The 20,302-nt window shown below is 47.0% G+C and overlaps 1 protein-coding gene across 1 annotated transcript in view; it reads right to left on the bottom strand.

The window, feature by feature from the left end:
- Positions 1 to 20,088, bottom strand: part of EEPD1 (endonuclease/exonuclease/phosphatase family domain containing 1) — a 56,991-nt gene extending 36,903 nt beyond the window's left edge. Inside the window, exon 1 of the mRNA XM_065752276.1 lies at positions 19,094 to 20,088. Coding sequence (XP_065608348.1) covers positions 19,094 to 19,947 — 854 coding nt within the window. The 5' untranslated portion in view covers positions 19,948 to 20,088. The remainder of the gene's footprint in view (positions 1 to 19,093) is intronic.
- Positions 20,089 to 20,302: the final 214 nt, after the last annotated feature.

The following is a 20,302-nucleotide window of genomic DNA, read 5'->3' as shown; positions in this document are numbered from 1 at the left end:
CAAAAATGGGGCACATGGAATTGAAAACTTGTAACTGCAGGGAGAAAAGAAATGGAGCTAACCTTAAGTGTCCTTGGAAGATTTAGCCACCAGCAGTTGTTACTTGTCCAGAAGAACCAAGTTTATTTAACTGGGCAGGTTTAGCTGACATTCAGCACATAGATGAGCTCTGCCAGGTTAGAAGCACAAGAAAGCACCCGGAAACATCATGGTTTTCCTAAGGCACACAGCAGAAGTTTTAGGCTGCCTCCTTCTCAAAGTGTGTCAAATTAATCCCCAAACACAGCTACAGCTTAGTCTTAAAAGGTCATGCACTATTTAAAAGTAAAAAATTAAAAAAAAATTAAAAATGAAAACCCAAAGCAGAGCACCAGAGGAGCCACACAGGCTGTGAGACGTTTTGCTCAGTGGGCATTTTGCTAAAGGTGTGCTTCTTGTCACCTCCTTCACCCTGCTCACTCTGCATACAGCCAGTGCTTCAGGTGCTTTGCTGCTGAGTGGATCCAAGCTGCTGTGAACTCCAGGCAGAGAGGATTCGCTGAACTGGAGTAACCCTGCCGGCAAGGATCCAGCCAGACATCTTCAGGGTTACTAGGATTCATGCTTAAAGAAGAGAAACGCTGTCTCTCTAATAAAAATAAAAATTGCTGAAGGCAGATGTCTCAGCATTCAGTCAGATATTACGTGGTAGGGATTGCGCTGCCACAGGATTTAATAAGAGGAAGTTCTCTTATCTCCCTTGGTTAGGAAAAAAAAAATCATAAGCAGAAAAACACAAAATATGTATTTTCAGCTTTAAAGAGAAAAATAGCTGCGACCATACAACCTTCATAGTAGTTATTCCTCTTACTAAGAGAGGAAAGTGAAGTGCCTGATATTATGCAAGTCTTGGCAGTGTAAGAAAGGTTAATAGAGTTTACTGGACTTCCAATAGGGATAATTACAGCACTTCTGCGCAGCCCATATGCACCAAAAAGGTGATTTCATCTGTTGTCTTATTTATTCCTCCATGACTAAACTCAAGGCTTTCTACCTCCAAACTAATTTTCATTGATGAGCCAATTACCAGTTCTCCTTATCATTTACTTTGACAAAGCAAAGCATTTTTATATAGTCAGGCAATATATATGAGGCTACCGAAGCTTCACATCTGGGCAGCACATTAATTCCTCCAATGGGATTTGCTGCTGTTTTACAACATCAGTGGCTGGGACATCCAACAAGGAGGAAAACCTTGATGTTTCATCCTGGAGCTTTCCTGGTGTACCATTTTGGGGGTGCCTGTCCCCCCACCAGGCTGGCTTCTCCTCAAGCATGCTAATGAGGCCTGGGATTTGGTGGTGGCAGCAGCAATGTTCTAACATGGACTAAGTGGAACCTGACATACCATGAGAACAGAAGTAGGAAGAAGAAGATGGCAAGCCCACAAGGACAATTCTTGGACAATATGGCAGCAACTGTGTCATACAACAGACCTGGCTGTAGCCCCTTGGGTGTTCACAGATATTTCACTATTTTAAACAATCTAAAAATTATTCAAGTGACAACAGCTATGGCCTATATATTAAATACATAAAAATCATCCCCTCCTTAAGGCCTTAAACCTCAAACACAGGAAAAGACCAGCCAAGTAGCAGAGCTTGTAGGAAAAAAAAAAGAAGGGCAAAAATGCCAGCATTCATGAACATGAAAGAAAATGCCACGGCATCTTGCTCTGAATGAGGTCATCGTGAAGCAGCACCATCCTCTGGGAAAGAAACTCAAGAAAGGAGCACATAGTGACAGGAAGAGGAGGAAGGCAATGGTCTACTTTGGGAAGGAAGGCCATAAAGAGAAAAGGCAGTTAGCATCCCCTTCTCAAGCAGCAAGAGGAAGAGATAACAACACATCTCATGTAACAGGATCAAGATGCAGTCACACCAAGAACAGCTTTCCCAGAAAGCAAAGTGTAAGAAAGAAGCAGAAAGGAGAACTTCAGACTTTCCTTTACAAACTTCACTCCTAGGACCGAAGAACAAGTTAACAGTTGAGACACACAGATAAAGCACAGATAAAGTGGAAAATAGGATGACTGATCACTGGAGCATGGCCTCCATGTAGGTGTTTCTTCTCTGCAGAGGGCTAGGGGACACAGTCCTCTTTCCTCACAGCCCCAAAGAACAAAGAAGAGGAAGAATCAAAGAACGGCTTGGGTTGGAAGGGACCTGAAAGCCCAGCCAGGTTCAACCCCCTGCAGTAGGCAGAGCTGCCCCCACCAGCTCAGGCTGCCCAGGGCCCCATCCAACCCAGCCTTGCACATAGAATCACAGAATCATAAAGGTTGGAAGGGACCTCTAGAGATCATCGAGTCCAACCCCCCTGCCAAAGCAGTTCCCTACATCAGGTCACACAGGTAGGCGTCCAGGCGGGTCTTGAATATCTCCAGAGAAAGAGACCCCACCTCCCCCTGTGCAGCTGTGCCAGTGCTCCGTCACCCTCACCATAAAGAAGTTCATGCGCACATTCGTGCGGAACCTCCTGTGCTGCAGTTTCTGTCCATTCCCCCTTGTCCTGTCTCCACACACTGCTGAAAAGAGTCTGGCCTCACCACTCTGTCCCCCACACCTCAGATATTTATAAACCTGGTCCCCTCTCAGTCTTCTTTTCTCAAGTCTAAACAGACCCAGTTCACTTAGCCTTTCTTCATAGGGGAGATCCTCCAGGCCCTTCACCATCTTTGTGGCCCTCCGCTGGACTCTTTCCAAGAGATCCCTGTTTTTTTTTATACTGGGGAGCCCAGAACTGGACACAGTACTCCAGATGAGGCCTCACCAGGGCAGAGTAGAGGGGGAGGATCACCTCCCTTGACCTGCTGGCCATGCTCTTTTTAATGCATCCCAGAATGGCCCTCCTGGCCACGAGAGCACACTGCTGGCTCATGGTCGACCTGTCATCCACCAGGACACCCAGGTCCCTCTCTACAGAGCTCCTCTCCAGCAGCTCATCCCCCAGCCTGTACTGGTGCATGCAATTATTCCTCCCCAGGTGCAAGACTCTATACACTTGATTTTGTTAAATTTCATCCGTTTTCTGACTGCCCAGCTCTCCAGCCTGTCCAGGTCTTGCTGAATGGCAGCACAGCCTTCAGGCATGTCAGCCTATCCTTCTAACTTCATATCATCAGCAAACTTGCTGAGGGTGGCCACTACCCCCTCATCAAGGTCATTGATGAAGATGTTGAACAAGAGTGGACCCAGCACAGACCACTGGGGGACACCGCTGGTTACAGGCCTCCAACTGGACTCTACACCTCCAACAACCACCCTCTGCACTCTGCGAGTCAGCCAGTTCTCAACCCACTTGACTGTCCAGTCGTCTATCCCACACATTCTTAGCTTTGTTATAAGGATGTCATGGGAGAGAGTATCAAATGCCTTGCTGAAATCAACGTAGACTACAACCACCGCCCTCCCCCTATCCACCCAGCCGGTGACAACATCACAGAAGGCCACCAGGTTGGTCAAGCATGACCTCCCCTTGGTGAACCCATGCTGGCTACTCCTGATAACCTCCTTTTCTTCCAAAAGAAAATCTCCACCTCCACATCTCAACATCTCCAGGGATGGGGCACCCACAGCTCCTCTGGGCTGCCTATGCCAGTGCCTCACCACCCTCTGAGAAAATAATTTATTCTTTATATCTACCCTCTTTTAGGTTGAAGCCCCTTGTCCTACCTCCTGCCCTCCCTTCAGCTAGAATCTGGCCAACCATGCAGGCTAAACATGCCAGCAGCTATCAGCAAGTTGCACCCCTCCTGTCTACACAGAGACACCTGCGCTATTTGGTACCAGGCACTGCCACAGGATTATGAAAGTCTACGACAACTGAGGTCTTTTCCAGCCTTATAAGAAGCAGTTATTCAGGTGCATACATAGCCCCAGTGGAATTCTGTTTGGTCATAAAAAGCACTCAGACAAATCCATGTTGCCCTGCAATGAGTAAGCAGTGGTGATGGCACCAACACAGCACATCATGCAATGGGAGTTTGGTAACAACAAGATGAGCCAATACTCAGTTGAGATCAACAACCCAGCAGGAAAATGCTGCTATAAAGAGTTAGTCAGTTAGATTGTCACCCTGTTAGCTCTGTGCTGAAGAAACCTCTCACATGGTGTGCGAACCACCTGATTTCCTATGTGAGAGGAGTTGGGTGTTGGGCTTTTTCTTTCCTCCCTGCCCACTCCCATGCCAACATGCAACGATGTTCTGAAAGGCTTTCAAGAAGGGAAACGCCCATCACATCTGCAGGATGTGAAATGCAGAAGGGATGTGGGCTGACAGGGGGTGCAGCCGAGGCAGAACACAAGATGTAGCCCACAGCAGGCATCTCTGCATTCAACTCACTGGACATGGGATCTGGCTGGGAAACATCCTGCTCCTCTGTTTCAGTGTGCTTTGAGCAGACAACAGCTTTTTCTCTTCCACCAGGCAGTGTTGCAAGGGAGGAATGTGAGAGGTTTCAGGTTGTGGATCACAACAGTCTGAACAATTGGCACACATAGCTTCAAGTTAATCCCCTTATTTTTAAGAGCTATCTTCATAGTTTATGAACTTTCAGCACGGGCAATGCTCAGCCCTGCTAAGGTGATGGCATACAGATGTAGAAACCAATTCAGGGATCCCAATACAGCTGACTGGTATCCATGGGTAAAGCTTATCCCAGGTTCCAGTAAATAGGAAGAAAAATCCCAAACTAAAATCAAGCTACTGAGCTCCTTTGTCACACCTCAGACCATAGCTGTAATTCCATCCCAGCCTCCTCTCTCCTCAAATCAATTCCTTTAGCACTCCAAACGCCCACAGCTAATAAATCACATCAGAAAGGGAATGAGAGGGAGCAGAGGCACAGCACTGTGTACTGGAACAAGTTCTAATTCTACCTAAGCTCCTTCACTGCTTGAAGATAGGAAAAGGGGAAGTAACTGTATGTGGGATAAATTCCTTTATCGCCTTTTATTTGCTTTGTCTCTTTGGGCGAATGCTTCAAGTACAGTATAAGGCCTTCTGGAGCAGTACCTTTCACTTCTGCTGCCAGGTGGGCTGGCCTGGAGGTCACTTGAGATCAACAATACAACTATCTCAATATAATGAGATTATAAACAACAATCCAAGCTTCCAAAGTTAAACCTCTGCACCGAAAGATGCTCTTGTACAGTCATGTACATATTTTCTATTTCAGCATCCTTCTCTTCCTCGCTGAACTAAGGTTTGGGAAGAAAAAAGGTTGGTTCAGTATAAAGCCCTATTCTCCCTGCTCTATTAACCTGTTTTTATTTCCCCTGGCTACACGCACACAAAAAGAAATAGCAAACCAGCAGCAAATCCCCCGAGTGACTGCAAGCAGAGTCAAGATGGAAGCATCTCTTCCTCACGCTGGAAAGCAGAAGGCCCACAGTGCCAAAAGTTTCTGCTCCTTGATGTCAGACCAGCAAGCAGAAATGCTGAGCCCTGCTCAGAGACAGCCCTGGTAGCTCAGCATCACTGAGAGAGGAACCACTCATACCACCATCACTCCATGCCACTGCCCCCTGCCTCGGCTCCTCGCTGTTTCAGGGTTACGCTATTCCCATGAACTGCTGCTTGTGTTTCTGCACAGAAAGCAGTTGAGAACATGCTATCCTCCATACACACCATACCCTGCAAGGAGGAGGGGGATTAGGAGGAAACAATGTCTGAGTGTCTTCAGCGAGCTGGAAGCGATCCCAGCATCAAACTTCACAATGACACACAGGAAGAAGTTCTGAAAGCTTCCCAGTCGAATAGTAGCCCTGCGTGCCAGGCTCAGGGGTGTCTGGACATAAGAACGGCCTTTAAAGCATAAGGATGCAAGTGCACTGCACACAGACAGTCCCTGTGAATGCAGACAACAGTGGCCTGAGCTCAGCTCTGTTTTTTTTTTTTTTTTCTGGCATTCAGTGCTAATTGTGCAGTCCAGCTTCTTAACCTTATTTAGGTCAGAAGCTTCAATACAGTATAGCCTTAGAAACACTAATCTTCCGTGGGGATTTTTCCTGCCTGCTTGGGCAGAAGCAGAGCTCCCCAGGTATTACATGCAAAGCACAATTGTACTTCAGAAAGTGAGGATGGGAAGATGCGGGCAGGGCCTCTTTCTTCTCCAGCCTGAACAGGTGATAACCCCACAAAAACGCAGCAGTGAAGTGGCAAGGGAGGTAACGTAGGCACTCCTCATGAGCAAAGGTGACAGCATTACACTCTGAGCCCTAGTAACTGTTCTACCAGATTCAGTACTGGACTTAAAGCAACACAAACACGTCTGGTGTTTTTTCTCAGTGGTACTCAAACATGCAGGTCTAGAAAGTACATGAAGCAGAAATTATAACCATTTTACAACAATATTCTCATTCCCATTTCTTCATTAGTCTGAGGATAAACTAATCACTGCTTCACAGAAAGCACTTCAGCTTATTTGAAGATGTGTGATTTGTGCCAGTTTTGTTACCATGACTTCCTCCTGAAGTTGTGCCATAAAACCAACTTGTAAAAACAATCAAGCTCATAATTTAATATCTATAGGCAATAACACAGTACTACAACATTGAGATTGCCTTAGGAATGAGTTGCATGGCAAAGAAACAGTACGGAAAGCAGGAAGAAAAAACAGAGCAGCAGGGAAACAGGCAGAAGCATTTGATGGGCTGCAGCAGACAGGAGAATGGAAGGAGGGAATAAGCAAGCTGCAGTAAGATGTGTCATTAGGCAGCGTTTGTCAGGTTCAATTTGTTTCCCTGCTGGAGTTCAGGTGGCACTGAGATGAAGAGAAGTTCAACAATTCTCCTTTAGCACCCAATTATTTCAGCAGTGGGAGAAAAGTGCCACCGCTGGCCAGACAGCATTTGCTGCAGCTGCCAGCCATCTTCACTCCTCATCCCTGCTCCCCACCAAGGCAAGCACAGCAGCCCACAACCCACACAGGAAGAGCTGTATGTGCTTTCCACATTCTACTTGATGGGTTTGCTCACATCAACCAGTCCCAATGAGCTCTACCAGTCCCAAGCTACCACTATTTCTACATTTCCAGATCGCCCAAAGTAACACTTCTTTCACAAGAGACAGTGCTCTGAGCTTTGGCAGCATTTTCAGAAGCAATTCAGTCTTGAGGAGCAGACCTGGGAGGTACAACTGGAGCCAAACACCAGCAGTAATAAAAATAGAAGTGACAGCCCCTGTGCTTTATCAGGACAGAGAATTGAAGCTAGTGCAAGACCTTTGCTCCCAGATGTTATATTGCCCTGCAGCAAATAAATATACGTGCAAAGTTTACGGACAACATTTGATTAATATTAGGATACAATTACCCTGAGAAAATCTCACAGACAGGAAAAAAAAATAATCCAAAGCAAACAAATAACAACAACACAAATGAAAGTATAGACAGCTGGCAAACCTACAGAAGAAAAAAAGTTTTCAGGCCATCAACTGACATTCCCAAAGAAAAACATGCACACACTTACACCTAATGCTGCCCTGCCTCCAGGTTCCAAACAATCCCTTAAAATGCACCATTCAGTACTTTTAAAACTTAGCTGCAAGTTGTTGTATGGACAACTCACACTTACTCCTACAAATACCAAAGCTAAACCAAGCTGTATCTACACTGTGAAGACAAATGCCTCCGCCTTGACAGAGCAGAGATTCTTTCAGTACTTTCTATTTTTAAGAGACACTCTTACTAGTGCTCCACTCTGAAGAGCTACTAGGTGAGAAGATCCTTCTGATTTCAATTCATCAGTCTTTTCTCCCTGAGCTCATATCTCTGGGCACTAACTTTAAGGCAGTAAGATGCAGATGAGGCAGCAATTGTGAAGTGTCACTGCTGGTAGAATCAGAAAGGCTTAACTGAAGACTCAGAAAAAAAACCTCTGGAAGGTTGTGCTGTTAAGCTCCTAATGTACATAGTAATTCATTTTAAACAAACAGCTCTTGCAAGTTGAAAATAATTCCACGTCCAGCATATCGGGAAGTTAACAAGGCCTTTTTCTTTGAAGCCTTAAAGCCCATCTAAGGAGCAGAAATCAAAAACTTAAGGACTTTCTTCCCTTGAAGCACTGGTCCAGGGGCCTCCTGTATTTTCTTCTGGAAAATAAAAGGCAAGGCCGCAATTTTCAATCAGGTTTTGCCTGAAACTTGAGCTATCTTAAAAGGTTCTGATTTTCAGCCAGCCTGGAGAGAGGCTTCAGCAGAGGAGGCAGAAATACAGCAGCATATCTTGGAACAGCAGGCAGATTAGAGTGATTTGGGGGAAATACCACAGATGATCAAAGGAAACTAAAAGTACTTGGCCTCACAGGCTGGTGGGCGATATCTCAATTCAGGCCTAATGGCTTGAGAGCAAAGGTTCGATCAAAATGCAATTGGGCTAGCTGGAAGCACTCAAGGTGTGGCAAGGCAATTTAAGAGGCAGGTGAGGCCAGTGCAAAGGCTTTATTCAGTTCAGTAGGACAGGAAAAAGGGTGAGGAAGGGGGCATGTTTTGGTCAAAGAGCAACTTTGAACATCACTCAAGGATAGAGGCAATTTCCTTTCAGCTCACTGAGACTCAATGGACAGATTACTGTGTATCTTTTTATTTGCACTTGCATTTTGCCCAGTTTAGGTGCACAGATGTGCAATTGAGAGCTCAAAAAAGCATCTGTATTTCAAACAAACAAAAAAGGCTGCTCAGGGAAGCGGTGGAGTCACCATCCCTGGATGTGTTCAAGATACATGGAGATGTGGCACTGAGACATGGTGGGGATGGGCTGACAGTTGAACTTGATCTTGGTGGTCTTCTCCAATCTTAATGATTTTATGATTCTAAGAAAAAAAAATGTAAAAAAATGAAATGGGTCTGGAAGCTCCTTGCCTCAAAAGTTGAAGTGAATCAACTCATCAACTCACAGCAAAGTGCAAGTGTTCTCTGTTTAAAAAAAAAAAAAAAAAAGAGAGAAGGGAAACATCACATGCTTAGATGGGACTTTTGCCTGAGCACTACAACCTTCATCTACAGGTGTTTTTACCAGAAATTTTACAACCAAGAGCACAGTGTGGATGTTATGCACGTATCTATTAAACCCACGAGCTCCCAATGGACAACTGCTCGGCCGCAGAACTTCTATTCTGTCCCTTAAGCCATGATTTCCTTTACTGTGCTAATACTTTCCACCAGAGAAATCAGAAGTGATTAAAAAAAACAATTGAGATTTTTTTAAGTAACCAAATGGTAATCTTTATCAAGAGATCCTTCTGAGATATGTTGGAAACTTCTGAGATATGTTGGAAACAAGGCCAAGCTGTCTGCCAGTAGCATCAACCCATTTATGACCCCACAGCTCACATCTTAATCCAACCCCAAATTTCCACTGGCTGGATTCAGGGCCCTCTGTATTTCCCTGGCCTTCAGTACTTGCACTCAAACCTCACACATACTGTTCTGCTGCAGAAAGTGAAGGTGCGATGCCATCCTGCATGTTGCTCAACAACCCTGTTTGCCTTGGGGAGGCCAGTGCAGAGGACAGCTGGCAGCATGCAGTTTGGGCTGCATCAATTATGAACTAGGAATTTAAACACAGTGAGAGATAAGGCAGGGAGTAAGACAAAGGAATAGCAGGAAAACATGTGTAGACAGATAGCAAAAATTAGACTGCTTTTGCTGCCAAAAGCATAGGCAAACTCAGGCTGGCCTGTATAAATTTGTAGAAGAGGAATAAGGCAGTCACATTATGTGCTGTGATCAGTATATTCGGCAGCAAACCCACAAAACTTCCCTTTTGTGCATAAAAGCAACAGATACAAACATTCTGCAGCTAATTTTTCAATATAAATTAAAATCACTTCTGGGATAGCATTCTGCAGTTCAGTGGCATTAAGCCAGAAATGAACTTGGTCTTAATTGCTCAAAGAGAATATACACAGATCAAAACAGGAGTCCTAAGTTAACATCTGCTGTGCATACAGCATCAGGGCACCAGCAGTTCAGCAGAAAGCTGGCTAACACTGACACCAGCCAAACCCCAGAGAGGTCACTGACCGCCAGTCACTGTGAGCAGTACTCAGAAACGTCACTGAAGAGCAGGACATTGCGCGCCTTCTGTGACCACAAGCACATGCTGAACAGACCGACAAGGGAGAAGTGGGGAAAAAACAGAGCTATAAATAAAAAGGAGTCAAAGGAGAGCTCCCAAAACAAAAGCGATAGCCTTTTTACTCTGTATCTAGGAGAGGTTCGTGTTTCCCCCACCCCCCCTTGTTAAGCAAAGAAAGGGCATATCATTTTTGCATGACTAACAGCATACTGTGAGTGTAAGGGATTTAGGGCAGGAAGCCTGCCACCACACCACAAAACAAAATCCTTGTTGATCAATTGGCTTTTCGATAACCCATTACAAACCAGCTCAGCTGTGAACAATTTGGACAGCTGCTGTAGCTAAATTTGTAGAGTAGCTAGACAACTTCACCTGAAATACTTCAAAGAAAGGAAAAAGGCAATAAGAAAATTTCCCAATTCCTTCTCTTCTTATTAAATTTAAGGCAAGAACTGCACCCAGGAATAGAATTATCTGGTGGGACTTGTCCCCAAAAGAGCAGGAGGGCATTACTGCACCTCATTAGACAGAAACAGGACAGACTGACAGCCTGTCTCTCACACCTGTGCTGTGTACAGCAGCACCATGCAAAGGAGCCCAAACCTGCTCCTGGCAAGCTGGCTGGATGCTGCAAACAGCCCAGCTGCCTCACCAGCCAGCTCCTGGGGAGAGCCGTGAATGGAAACAAGGTCAATTAGCTCAGCTGGAGCACAGGAATAGCTCAGAGTGATCCTTGCTCTGATACTCACCTGAATTATTCAGAATAGAGCTGGGTGTCCCTGCACAGCCCTGTATAATTTCATGCAGACTGCAATAGATCATAGAATAGTTTGGTGGAAGGACCATTAAGATCATCTAGTTTAAATCCCTCTGCTACAGATAGGGGTACCTCCCTCTAGACCAGGTTGCTCAAAGCCCCAACCTGCCTGGCCTTGAATGCCAGGGATGGCCTCAATGAGGGAGCATCTTCAGCCTTGCTGGGCAACTTGTTCCAGTGTCTCACCACCTTCACAGTAAAGAATTTCTTCCCATTATCTAAATCTACCCTCTTCCAGTTTAAAACCATTTCCTCTCATCCTACCCTTATTGAAAGTCCCTCCCCAGCTTTCCTGCAGGCCCCCTTCAGGTACTGAAAGACTGCTCTTCCCGGAGCCCTCTCTTCTCTAGGTTGAACAGCCCCAGCTCCCTCAGCTTTGTCCTCAGAGGGAAGGTGCTCCAGACCTCTGATCACTCTCATGGCCCTCCTCTGGACCTGTTCCAACAGCTCCATGTCCTTCTTGTGTTTTGGGCTCCAGAACTGGACACAGTACTCCTGGTGGGGTCTCAGGAGAACAGATTAGAGGGGCAGAATCGCCCCCCTCGACCTGCTGGTCACACTTGTCTTGATGCAACCTAGGATACAATTGGCCTTCTGGGCTGCAAGTACACATTGCCAGCTCATACTGTGTCTTTCATCAACCAACACCTCCAAATCCTTCTCCTCAGGGCTTCTCTTAGCCACTCCCTGCCCCACCTGTATCTGTGCTTGGGATTGCCCTGACCTAGTTGTAGGACCTCACACTTGGCCTTGTTGAACTCCATGAGGTTGGCATGGGTCCACCTCTCCAGCCTGTTCAGGTCTCTATGGATACCATCCCTTCTCTCTACTGTCAACTGCACCACTGAGGTTGGTGTCATCTGCAAACTTACCAAGGGTGCACCTAATCCCACTGTCCATGTCGCCTACAAAGATGTTAAATAGCACTGGTCCCAACACTGATCTCTGATGAATATCACTCATCACTGCTCTCCCCTTGGACATTGAGCTGTTGACTGCAACTCTGAGTGCAACCATCCATCCATTCCTTATTCACTGAGTGTTCCATCCATCAAATCCATCCTTCTCCAATTTGGTGACCAGGATGCCATGCAGGACAGCATGAAATGCTTTGCACAAGTCCAGACAGATTATGTCTACTGCTCCTCCTTTATCTCCTGATGCTGTAACTATCGTAAAAAACCACCAGATTTGTCAGGCGTGACTTGCTGTTGGTGAAGCCATGCTGTTTACCACCAATCACCTCACCTTTATTTTCCATGTGCCAGCAAACTCTGGAGCATGGTCCACACAAATGTGCAATACTTGAGTAGGAGGAAAATAACAATATGACATGGACTACCTGCTGGATTCATCCCACTGCAGATGAAGTGTGTTTAATAACCAGAGTATTTCACTATTAGCATCTATAACAATATATTCTCAAATGTATTTTTTCATAATTAATTAACTTTTCTTGTTATTATTAATGCACTGTTCAACTTCTGGAACGTTTGCCCACACATGGGGCGCAGTCAGGGCAATCATTTTTTTCCTGTAATCTCCACATTACCAGCCTCTACCAGTAATACTTCTTCCAATAGTGGAAATAATAGTGCAGGGCTGAAGTCTTGCTCCTGCCCTTAAAAATTCCCCACTGTGAGGTTGGAAATGAGCAGCGCTCATTCTCATGGCTTATGTTATGACACTTGTCATGTCTGAAAGCAACACTGGCCTGGAGCAGGGAGTAGATATGCTGCCCAGGAGAGAGGCAGGAGGAGAGGGCGAGCCCTGGGCAACAGGAAGCCATCCTTACCTCTGGTATGGGGGCTTAGGAGCTCTCACCTGCACCTTAATGCAGCCACCAGGCATTCAGACACTGTCACCAGCAGCATCATCCTGCAAGGGACCAGTGCTTGAATCCCAGCTGGCACCATCCCCTCGTGTGAAAAAATAAAAATTAAAGAATCCAGAAACAAAGAAGGCACTGCATTCCTATTTTTAACCACCATTATTAATGCTGTGCCATAGTTCTCAGCTCCATCACCCTACCACACAAAAGCACTGAGAAACAACTGCAGCCTGTTGTAATTATTTCACAGTGACACTGTGCCTTAGTACGTCAGCTTACACCTGCACAGCCACCGAGAACAATGCCACTTAAAAATAAGTAATAGACATGCTATAATCTGTGTCCTATCAACTTCTCCCTGCTCATCTGGCTGAGCCTGGAGATCGTTGTTTGGGCAGGGTTCCCAGCAACTCCAGGCAGCGCTAATTGCAGGCTGAAGCTGCAGGGCCTTCCTCATACCGGCACACAAGAACTGAGTTCCGGCAGCAGGAAGAGTGCAGTCAAAGCCCTAGAACCAGCCTCCCCAGAGCACCTTCACCTCATGCAGCAGGAGACAGCCCCAGCAGCGACCCAGGCCAGCGCCTGGCCACAGAGATGGTCATCCCCTGCCTGGACAGGGCTGAGAGAGATTTCACCCACACTATCCCACAGATTTGCAATATTTAATGGCCTTGCTCGTGGCACCCTGCTTTGTGTTCCCATTTTCCTGGTGGGAAGCAGCAGCATCTTCAGCTTTCAGGAGTGCTCCTGTTGCTCTTTTTAAGCTGAAGCCACTGCTCCTGAGGCTGTGCTGTGAGCTCCAAAACTGCAGAGGAGTCAGACAGCGATCTAGATTTCTTCTTACAGGATGCAGCCCTACACACTGGCACTGTTCCGCTTCCTGCAGCTGGGCTGGGCAGCACAACATCTCTGAAAAGCTGAGCAGGATGAGGTCACAGCCACACGGGCCCTGAAGCAGGCAGCAGAACGCTGAGCGCTGATCGACTGCCACAAATCAGCCGATCCATTCGATATTTGCAGTGTGGGATACAGCAAGCCCTGCAGAACCTGCAGGAGTGATTTGGCAGCTCTGCTTTACTAAAGTACCTGCAATCCATAACTTGAATCCAATGACGTGCAACAAACGGGCAGCAAAGCCCCGAAGGCGCAGAGTGAAACTATGCAGACATTAAGTGATGCCAGATGTATCAAGTACACACATTGGAAATTTTATACATCTGAAGTAAATGCTTGTCTCCCTGATCCATCCTGTTCTAGTCAGGCTATCTGGGACAAACTGCAGTGGTACAGGAAGATGAGAATAAAACACAGGGAAAAAATTGGTTTTAGTTTATATTGATGAACAGACCTTTAGCTATACCCCTCCTCCATACACATTATTATCTTTACAGGGGGTAAACTGGTAAAAGTGGCTGCTTAGTCACAGCCACAGAGATGTTCAGAGAATTAATTCAGATGCTCAATCATGGAAGTAAAGCAGATGCCCAGATCATCCTTTAAAAGTGACCCTGCTAAGCTCATATAGGTGGGGGGCAAAATAACAAGAGCCACACTAAGCCCCCAGTTCTGCCACACCATTATTTGCATCCTCAGAAGTATCAGAAGGTGCAAACGAATGGCATGACTTGTCTCCGTACTTCTAGTGTTCATAAAAAAAATCTCTTTGCAAAGTACCCCTAAAAGATGCCATCTTAAAAACTTCTTTATTCTCACATTTCTTCCTGAGGTAGCGAGAGGCAGGATTTCCTACATGTTACGTAAGGAGGGGAGGGTGTATTTGTTCTTTTGCAGTTTAAGACTTATTAGCACAGCCGAGTTATTTGAGTCAGGCCTCTTTCCTGCTCTTTTATTGCAGGGGAATTATTCTTGGCAGGGCCCCAGCACGGCATTAGCCTGATAGAGGAAAACCAAACAAACCCAGAAAGAGAGACACTGAGCAGAGATACCTTGGGGCTCTGCTGGGTCACTGTGAGTCACGGTGACAGAAAGAAATAATAAAGGAAGCCCGGTGCAGAGCCTCTGAGGCACACAGGTATGGCCATTGCTGCTATTACCGGACCCTGCTGCAAGCAGGAGCAGTTGTGCATTTGGGGACAGGTTCCCCTCCTGTCATTCTGACAGCATCAAGCCAAACTGAAAATGGCCAAGTGGTTACAGAGCTAGGGGCAGGGAGCTGATGTGCTCCGCAAGGGAAACAGAGCCAAAAGAGAGAAACTGCTGTAAGTACAAACCTTACATTGCTACCTGCATTTGTTACTCTGTAGAAATCAGCACAACGCGTGTTAAGGCTTTATTGCAGATCCTTTCTGTATCAGGAAGAGCTAACTGTGACAAGAAGGAACAAGAGCTGCACTCAATGCAATGTGAGCCCAAGACCTAGTACTCTGATGCCCCACCATCTTCCTACCATATGTATATTTTTTATTTAAAAACAAAATTTGGCTTTCAGATCCTCTATCAATTTGCATTTACTCAATTGACAAGCATGACTACCAGAAAAGAACAACAAAAAAAGAGGTCCTCAAAAGGTTACCGCTCAGTATTAAAAAGTGTAACTCAAACCAGTCAGAAAACCTCCCCCAGAAAACATGCTTGGAAGCATACACAGCTAATTGCTGCCCTTGGCTACCAGCAAGTTTTCAAATAAGCAATTAAACTAGAGGATGCACCTCTAGCATGGCTATGTGCATCAGCTGGGACTGCACGTACCTGTGTCATGTTTTGTGCTGCAGTCACACAGCAGGCACTCCTGGCACATACGAGCTACAGATCAATCATAGATATCGTGGCAGTCACGAGTGCAGGTTATAGAATCAAGACTCACTGAATATCCCAAGAAGGGACCAACAAAGATCTCAGTGCCCAACTCCTGGATCCACAAAGAGCCACCCAAAATTCAAATCCTGTGTCTGAGAGCGTTTTCCAAGCATTCCTTGAACTCTGTCAGCTTGGGGCCATGACCACTGGGGAGTCCGTACCAGTGCCCAGCCACATTCTGGTGAAGAACCTCTTCCTGACACTCAGGCCAGGAGGGACAGGCCTAAGACAGGTACAGACTGAGAACAGAATGAGTTCTTACCCCCACTACAGACCTGAGGTAAGGGGACAACCCTCCTGGTCCTCTCCTGACCTTGGCCAGAGAAAACATCTCTGGGGATGCTCATCCTCCCCATAAGGAATCTTTGTGCATTCTATTTGATCTCAGTAGCCCATTATGATCATGCCACCCTAACGCTACATTTTCTTGAGGTGAGTATGAACTGCTGATGACATATCCCCAGCCCAAGGGCAGATAGCAGCTTTAAACAAGTGCCACATTTGCTGTACTATACCTGCAAGAAATACCATGTGTTTGGGCAATTTCACCCACATTTCATACTTCAATCCAATTTGTCACCTCCACATTCATCATGCTAACCTCTTCTAAAATTACTCTCCAGTCCTCTGAATGAAAATACCTCATTCCTCCACTCCAAACAGACATAAAAATAGATCCTTGCAATGTAAGAAAGAGGGTGAGGGCATGGCTGTATATCTCTATTTTTGCACTGCAGTGATGCATTTCAAAATAGCTTAGCAGTAGTAGTCATACTTACTGATTTGGTATACATTCCTCTGCTGTTCTTAAGAAATTTAGCACTTTGGGGAACGCGTGGAATATTTTCTCCCTCCTTCAGCTGATTACTCCATGTGAAGTTTGACCTTTTCTTGCTTTTTTTTCTTTCTTTTTTTTTTTGTTTGTTTGTCTTAAATAAATGAGGGCACTCTTTCTTTCCCTTTCTGCAACACTGCTCTTTCAGAGCAAAACTGCCCAGAGCTTGAAGAAAGCCTCACCCTCCAGCCTCACTTGGAAATGAGCAGCATTCTTTCCCATTGCTAATGACTGAAAGAAGAAGCCCAAGAGATCTCAAGTTATGTGACATGAAGTGGGGATGAAAAAAAGTAAAAAAAAAAAAAAACCACCATTTAAAAGCAGGAAAAAAAACCAAACAGCCTTTCAACTGGCATGAAAGCCACTGTACAGAGATGTACAGCTCAGGAGGTTAAGATTCTTCACTGCTCCTTACACGTTATTTGTGGCTATCTTCTTGACTTGCTCTTGACTTGTTCTTGGGTTTAGAAAGTGAGAGGAAGAAGGCTGTCACAGAGGAGCCACGCAGCCACCAAGCAGCCCCTGAGACTGCATAGGGCTGTATTACTTACATAGGTGTGGACAGCAGAGCACCAAGTGCATTGGCAAGCAGGCAGCACTCTCACAAGCTAAGCTGTTAGGCTAAAGAGACTTCAGATCAACCAGGAAAAGCTTGCTGCTGAAGTTTCCAGCTACTGATCATCCACTGAGCACCTTAATCACATACCTGAAGCACAGTGACTGTGTTGGGCTGAAGTGCTGGGAAGTCCTGTTGCAGCACCAATACGTACCTGACTAAAGGAGCAAAAGATGAGTTTTGTTTTCCCTGCCAATTATCAACTGAAGGCAATTCACCTGGGCAAAGATTAGCTTCCAGGCCATTTTATCAGCTTCCAGGGTCTGTAGCTAGGGGATCATGGACTTTACATTCAGGGGAGGCAGCTTCTGATCTCAGCAAAGCCTCTTACAGCGACAAAGCTTCACGGACCTCGGCAACACAGAACAAGTAAGAGGAAATTCCTTCCTGCTGCTCCCCGAGGTGCTGAGTTAGACTTTTCCCAATGTATACTTTTTTTCTTTCTTTTCCTGCATTGTGTTGTTTTTTCTGTTCCCACATTTATTTTCCCAGGAAGCTTTCACAGACCGTGGATGTACACCACTCACTCTTTTCTTTCCAGCTTATCAGAAGTGTGGTCAAGTACTGAAAACAACTGTATTGTTTTTGTACAAATACTGCGTATCTGAGCAATTAAATGGAACAAGAAGAAAAAACTACTTGTATTGAGCTCTTTCTGAGTTTCAAAGAATGTTCAAATCACTCAGTACAATTGAGTACCTGCTTGGCTGCCTTGGAGAGAAAGAAAGTAACACGCAGGCTAAAGTCAGAAACAAAACGGTTGCAAATCACAAGCAGCACAGAGGAGGGGCGCCCCTGACTGGGGACACTAACACAACACCGGATGCCAAAACACTGTTACCAACTTTCCAACGTTCCTGACCTCTGTGACCGCGTGGACAACAGCCATCATTCAGCATGACACTCGGTTCCAGGGAAGAAAAGGGCCCTTGGCACCACAAAGCTTAACAGTTTGTCAGCATTTCCTTTCCCTGCCATAATCTCATATTTAGAAGACTAAGAGTCACCCTACTAATTTCCAGCTGAGATTTTGAACAGAAGCCAGAGAGAAAAGCAAGTTTCCCAATGCCACAAATTAAACAACAGATCAGCTGGGACAGATGTAACATGTGGAAAGGAGAGGGCAAAGTTACAGCAAAATCCACTCTGCATTCTTGCAGGGAGTTTAGCAACAAAGTTCTTCGGAAAAGAGACACCCCAGCAATGCTACGTAATTACCTCACAAAAACCACTCTCAGCTTTGCAGCAGTGAAACAGAAGTACCAGCTGACCTTCATTTCCAAAGGTCAGCTTTGCCACTGACCACATCACAAGCAGATCTTGCTCGCTGTCCTTATATCCAGTGAAGTCTGGGCTGGCTGCCTGAAGAGTTTCAGCCCTGCCCAGCAGATACCCTGCCACCAGCACAGAGGAGAAGAGGAAGCCGGACTTATCAGCATGGCATGGGGACAACCCAGACAGCTGCTCCACACTATTCACTCCTGCAGTTGAGCAGCTTCTCCAGCTTAGCAAATATCCAGTGCCTACTTGCTCATTATTGATGTGTGTCACCCTCATGAGATGAGCTGTGGCATTCCATGCTCGTTACCCAGCCCAAGCCATCCTGCATGCTCTGAAGTCTTTTGATCTCTCCCCCTAATGTAGAGTAGCCCCAAGGCACAGCAGACTACAACCCCTACACTGAGGTTAAGGAGGTCACAGCCCCAAGCAAAACTTTTTTGCTTCGGGTAGCAAAGAAAAATCTATGACTTGTTCAAATGGCTCTCACCTTTTGGAGAACCAATCCTCAACCATGGCAACAACCCCTTACTGGCTCACTGTGACCAGCCATACCTGATAAGCATAAATACACATGCACTTCACCATGTGGTTCACCACCCGTCAAGGACTTCAACAGCTCTCTCAAGAGCCAGTCACTATTCCCCCCAGCATCAGGACTCAACCAGAGATCTACCAGAAGGAGTGGGAATGGAAGACAAGAAGGTACTAGGATCACAATGGGACAGGACACTACAGCACCTGATCCCACAGTAATCTGGACAAACGCTGCCTCTTACCTGTTCTCCAGCAGCGTCATGCAGATGACCTCCCGCACACCAGGGTTGTTGGCTTTCTCGATGGAGCAGCTCTGCAGGTTCCACGTAGCAACCCTCAGCACAGGTCTGCCATCCCTCAGCCCCCCAAACATCTCCACAGAGGGGCGAGTGGAGATGATCTGGGTTGGGCCCCCAGGGGGAAAATCCAAGTCCTCACTCTGGAGGCTCAGAGAAGTGGGGCTGGGATGAGGCTTGGCTGTGAAGTTGAGGCCACCATTGGTGTTCGTTGAAGGGGGTCGGGACCTCTCTGCAAAAATCTGATGCCGGATTTTGTCTAGGAAGGAGGAATTGATGCAGTTCATCCTCACTAGGTCCTCGATACTTTTGAAGGGCCCGTGCTCCTTCCGGTAGTCCACGATGCTGTTGGCGATCTTCTCGGTGACGCCACGGATGCTCATGAGCTGCGCCGGAGTGGCCGTGTTGATGTTGATCTTGGTGGCGGACAGGTGGTGCTCGGAGGCCGGATCCTTCCGCAGGGAGCTAGGCGAGTGCTGTGCCGAGCTGCCCTTACTGCTCACGCAGATCTCAAACTTGACCTGCTCCAGCTTGGCCGCCCCCACCCCACTCACCAGCGCTAAGTCCTCCACTTTCTTGAAGCCACCGATGTACTCCCGATACTCCACGATGTTCTGGGCCACCACTCGGGTGACGCCGGGCAGAGTCATCAGCTCCTCCTCGGTGGCCGTGTTGATGTTGAGCCTCTCCTGGTTGACCAGGATGTTGCTGAAGTTGCACGCCGCGCTGAACTTGCGGCTGTGGCACAGATCGGCGGGGTCCCGGGGGATGGAGCGGTGGCAGCCCAGGTTGCCCCCCATCTCACCGCAACAGGGCACTGCCGGAGCCGGGTCGAGCCGAGAGCCCGGGCCTCATGGACCCCGCGGCGACCGCCGCTGCCTGGGGGGACAGAGCCAAAACGCGCTCAGACAGTCCCTCAGTACCCCGTCCTTCCTCCTCCAAGAGCCACCGACGCTCCCCAGCCGCTTACTGGGGAGAGCCGAGCGGAGCGCCCCTCGCCCGCCCCCCGCGCGTCTCACGCACCGCTCCGCTGCCGCCCCGGGCGCCCAGCGCTGCCCGCTCCCCGCCGCCGGCTCTAGTGGTTCGGCGCGAGCTCCCGCCCCTCGGCCGGCGGGCGGGGCCCGCAGCATCGCACCGCCTCCCGGGGCGGGCCGA

The sequence above is a fragment of the Cyrtonyx montezumae genome, unplaced genomic scaffold, assembly GCF_038088225.1.
Source record: "Cyrtonyx montezumae isolate F1298 unplaced genomic scaffold, pur_monq_1.0 scaffold_8, whole genome shotgun sequence".
Taxonomy (NCBI): Eukaryota; Metazoa; Chordata; class Aves; order Galliformes; family Odontophoridae; genus Cyrtonyx; species Cyrtonyx montezumae.
This window is presented reverse-complemented; position numbering and strand designations above follow the sequence as displayed.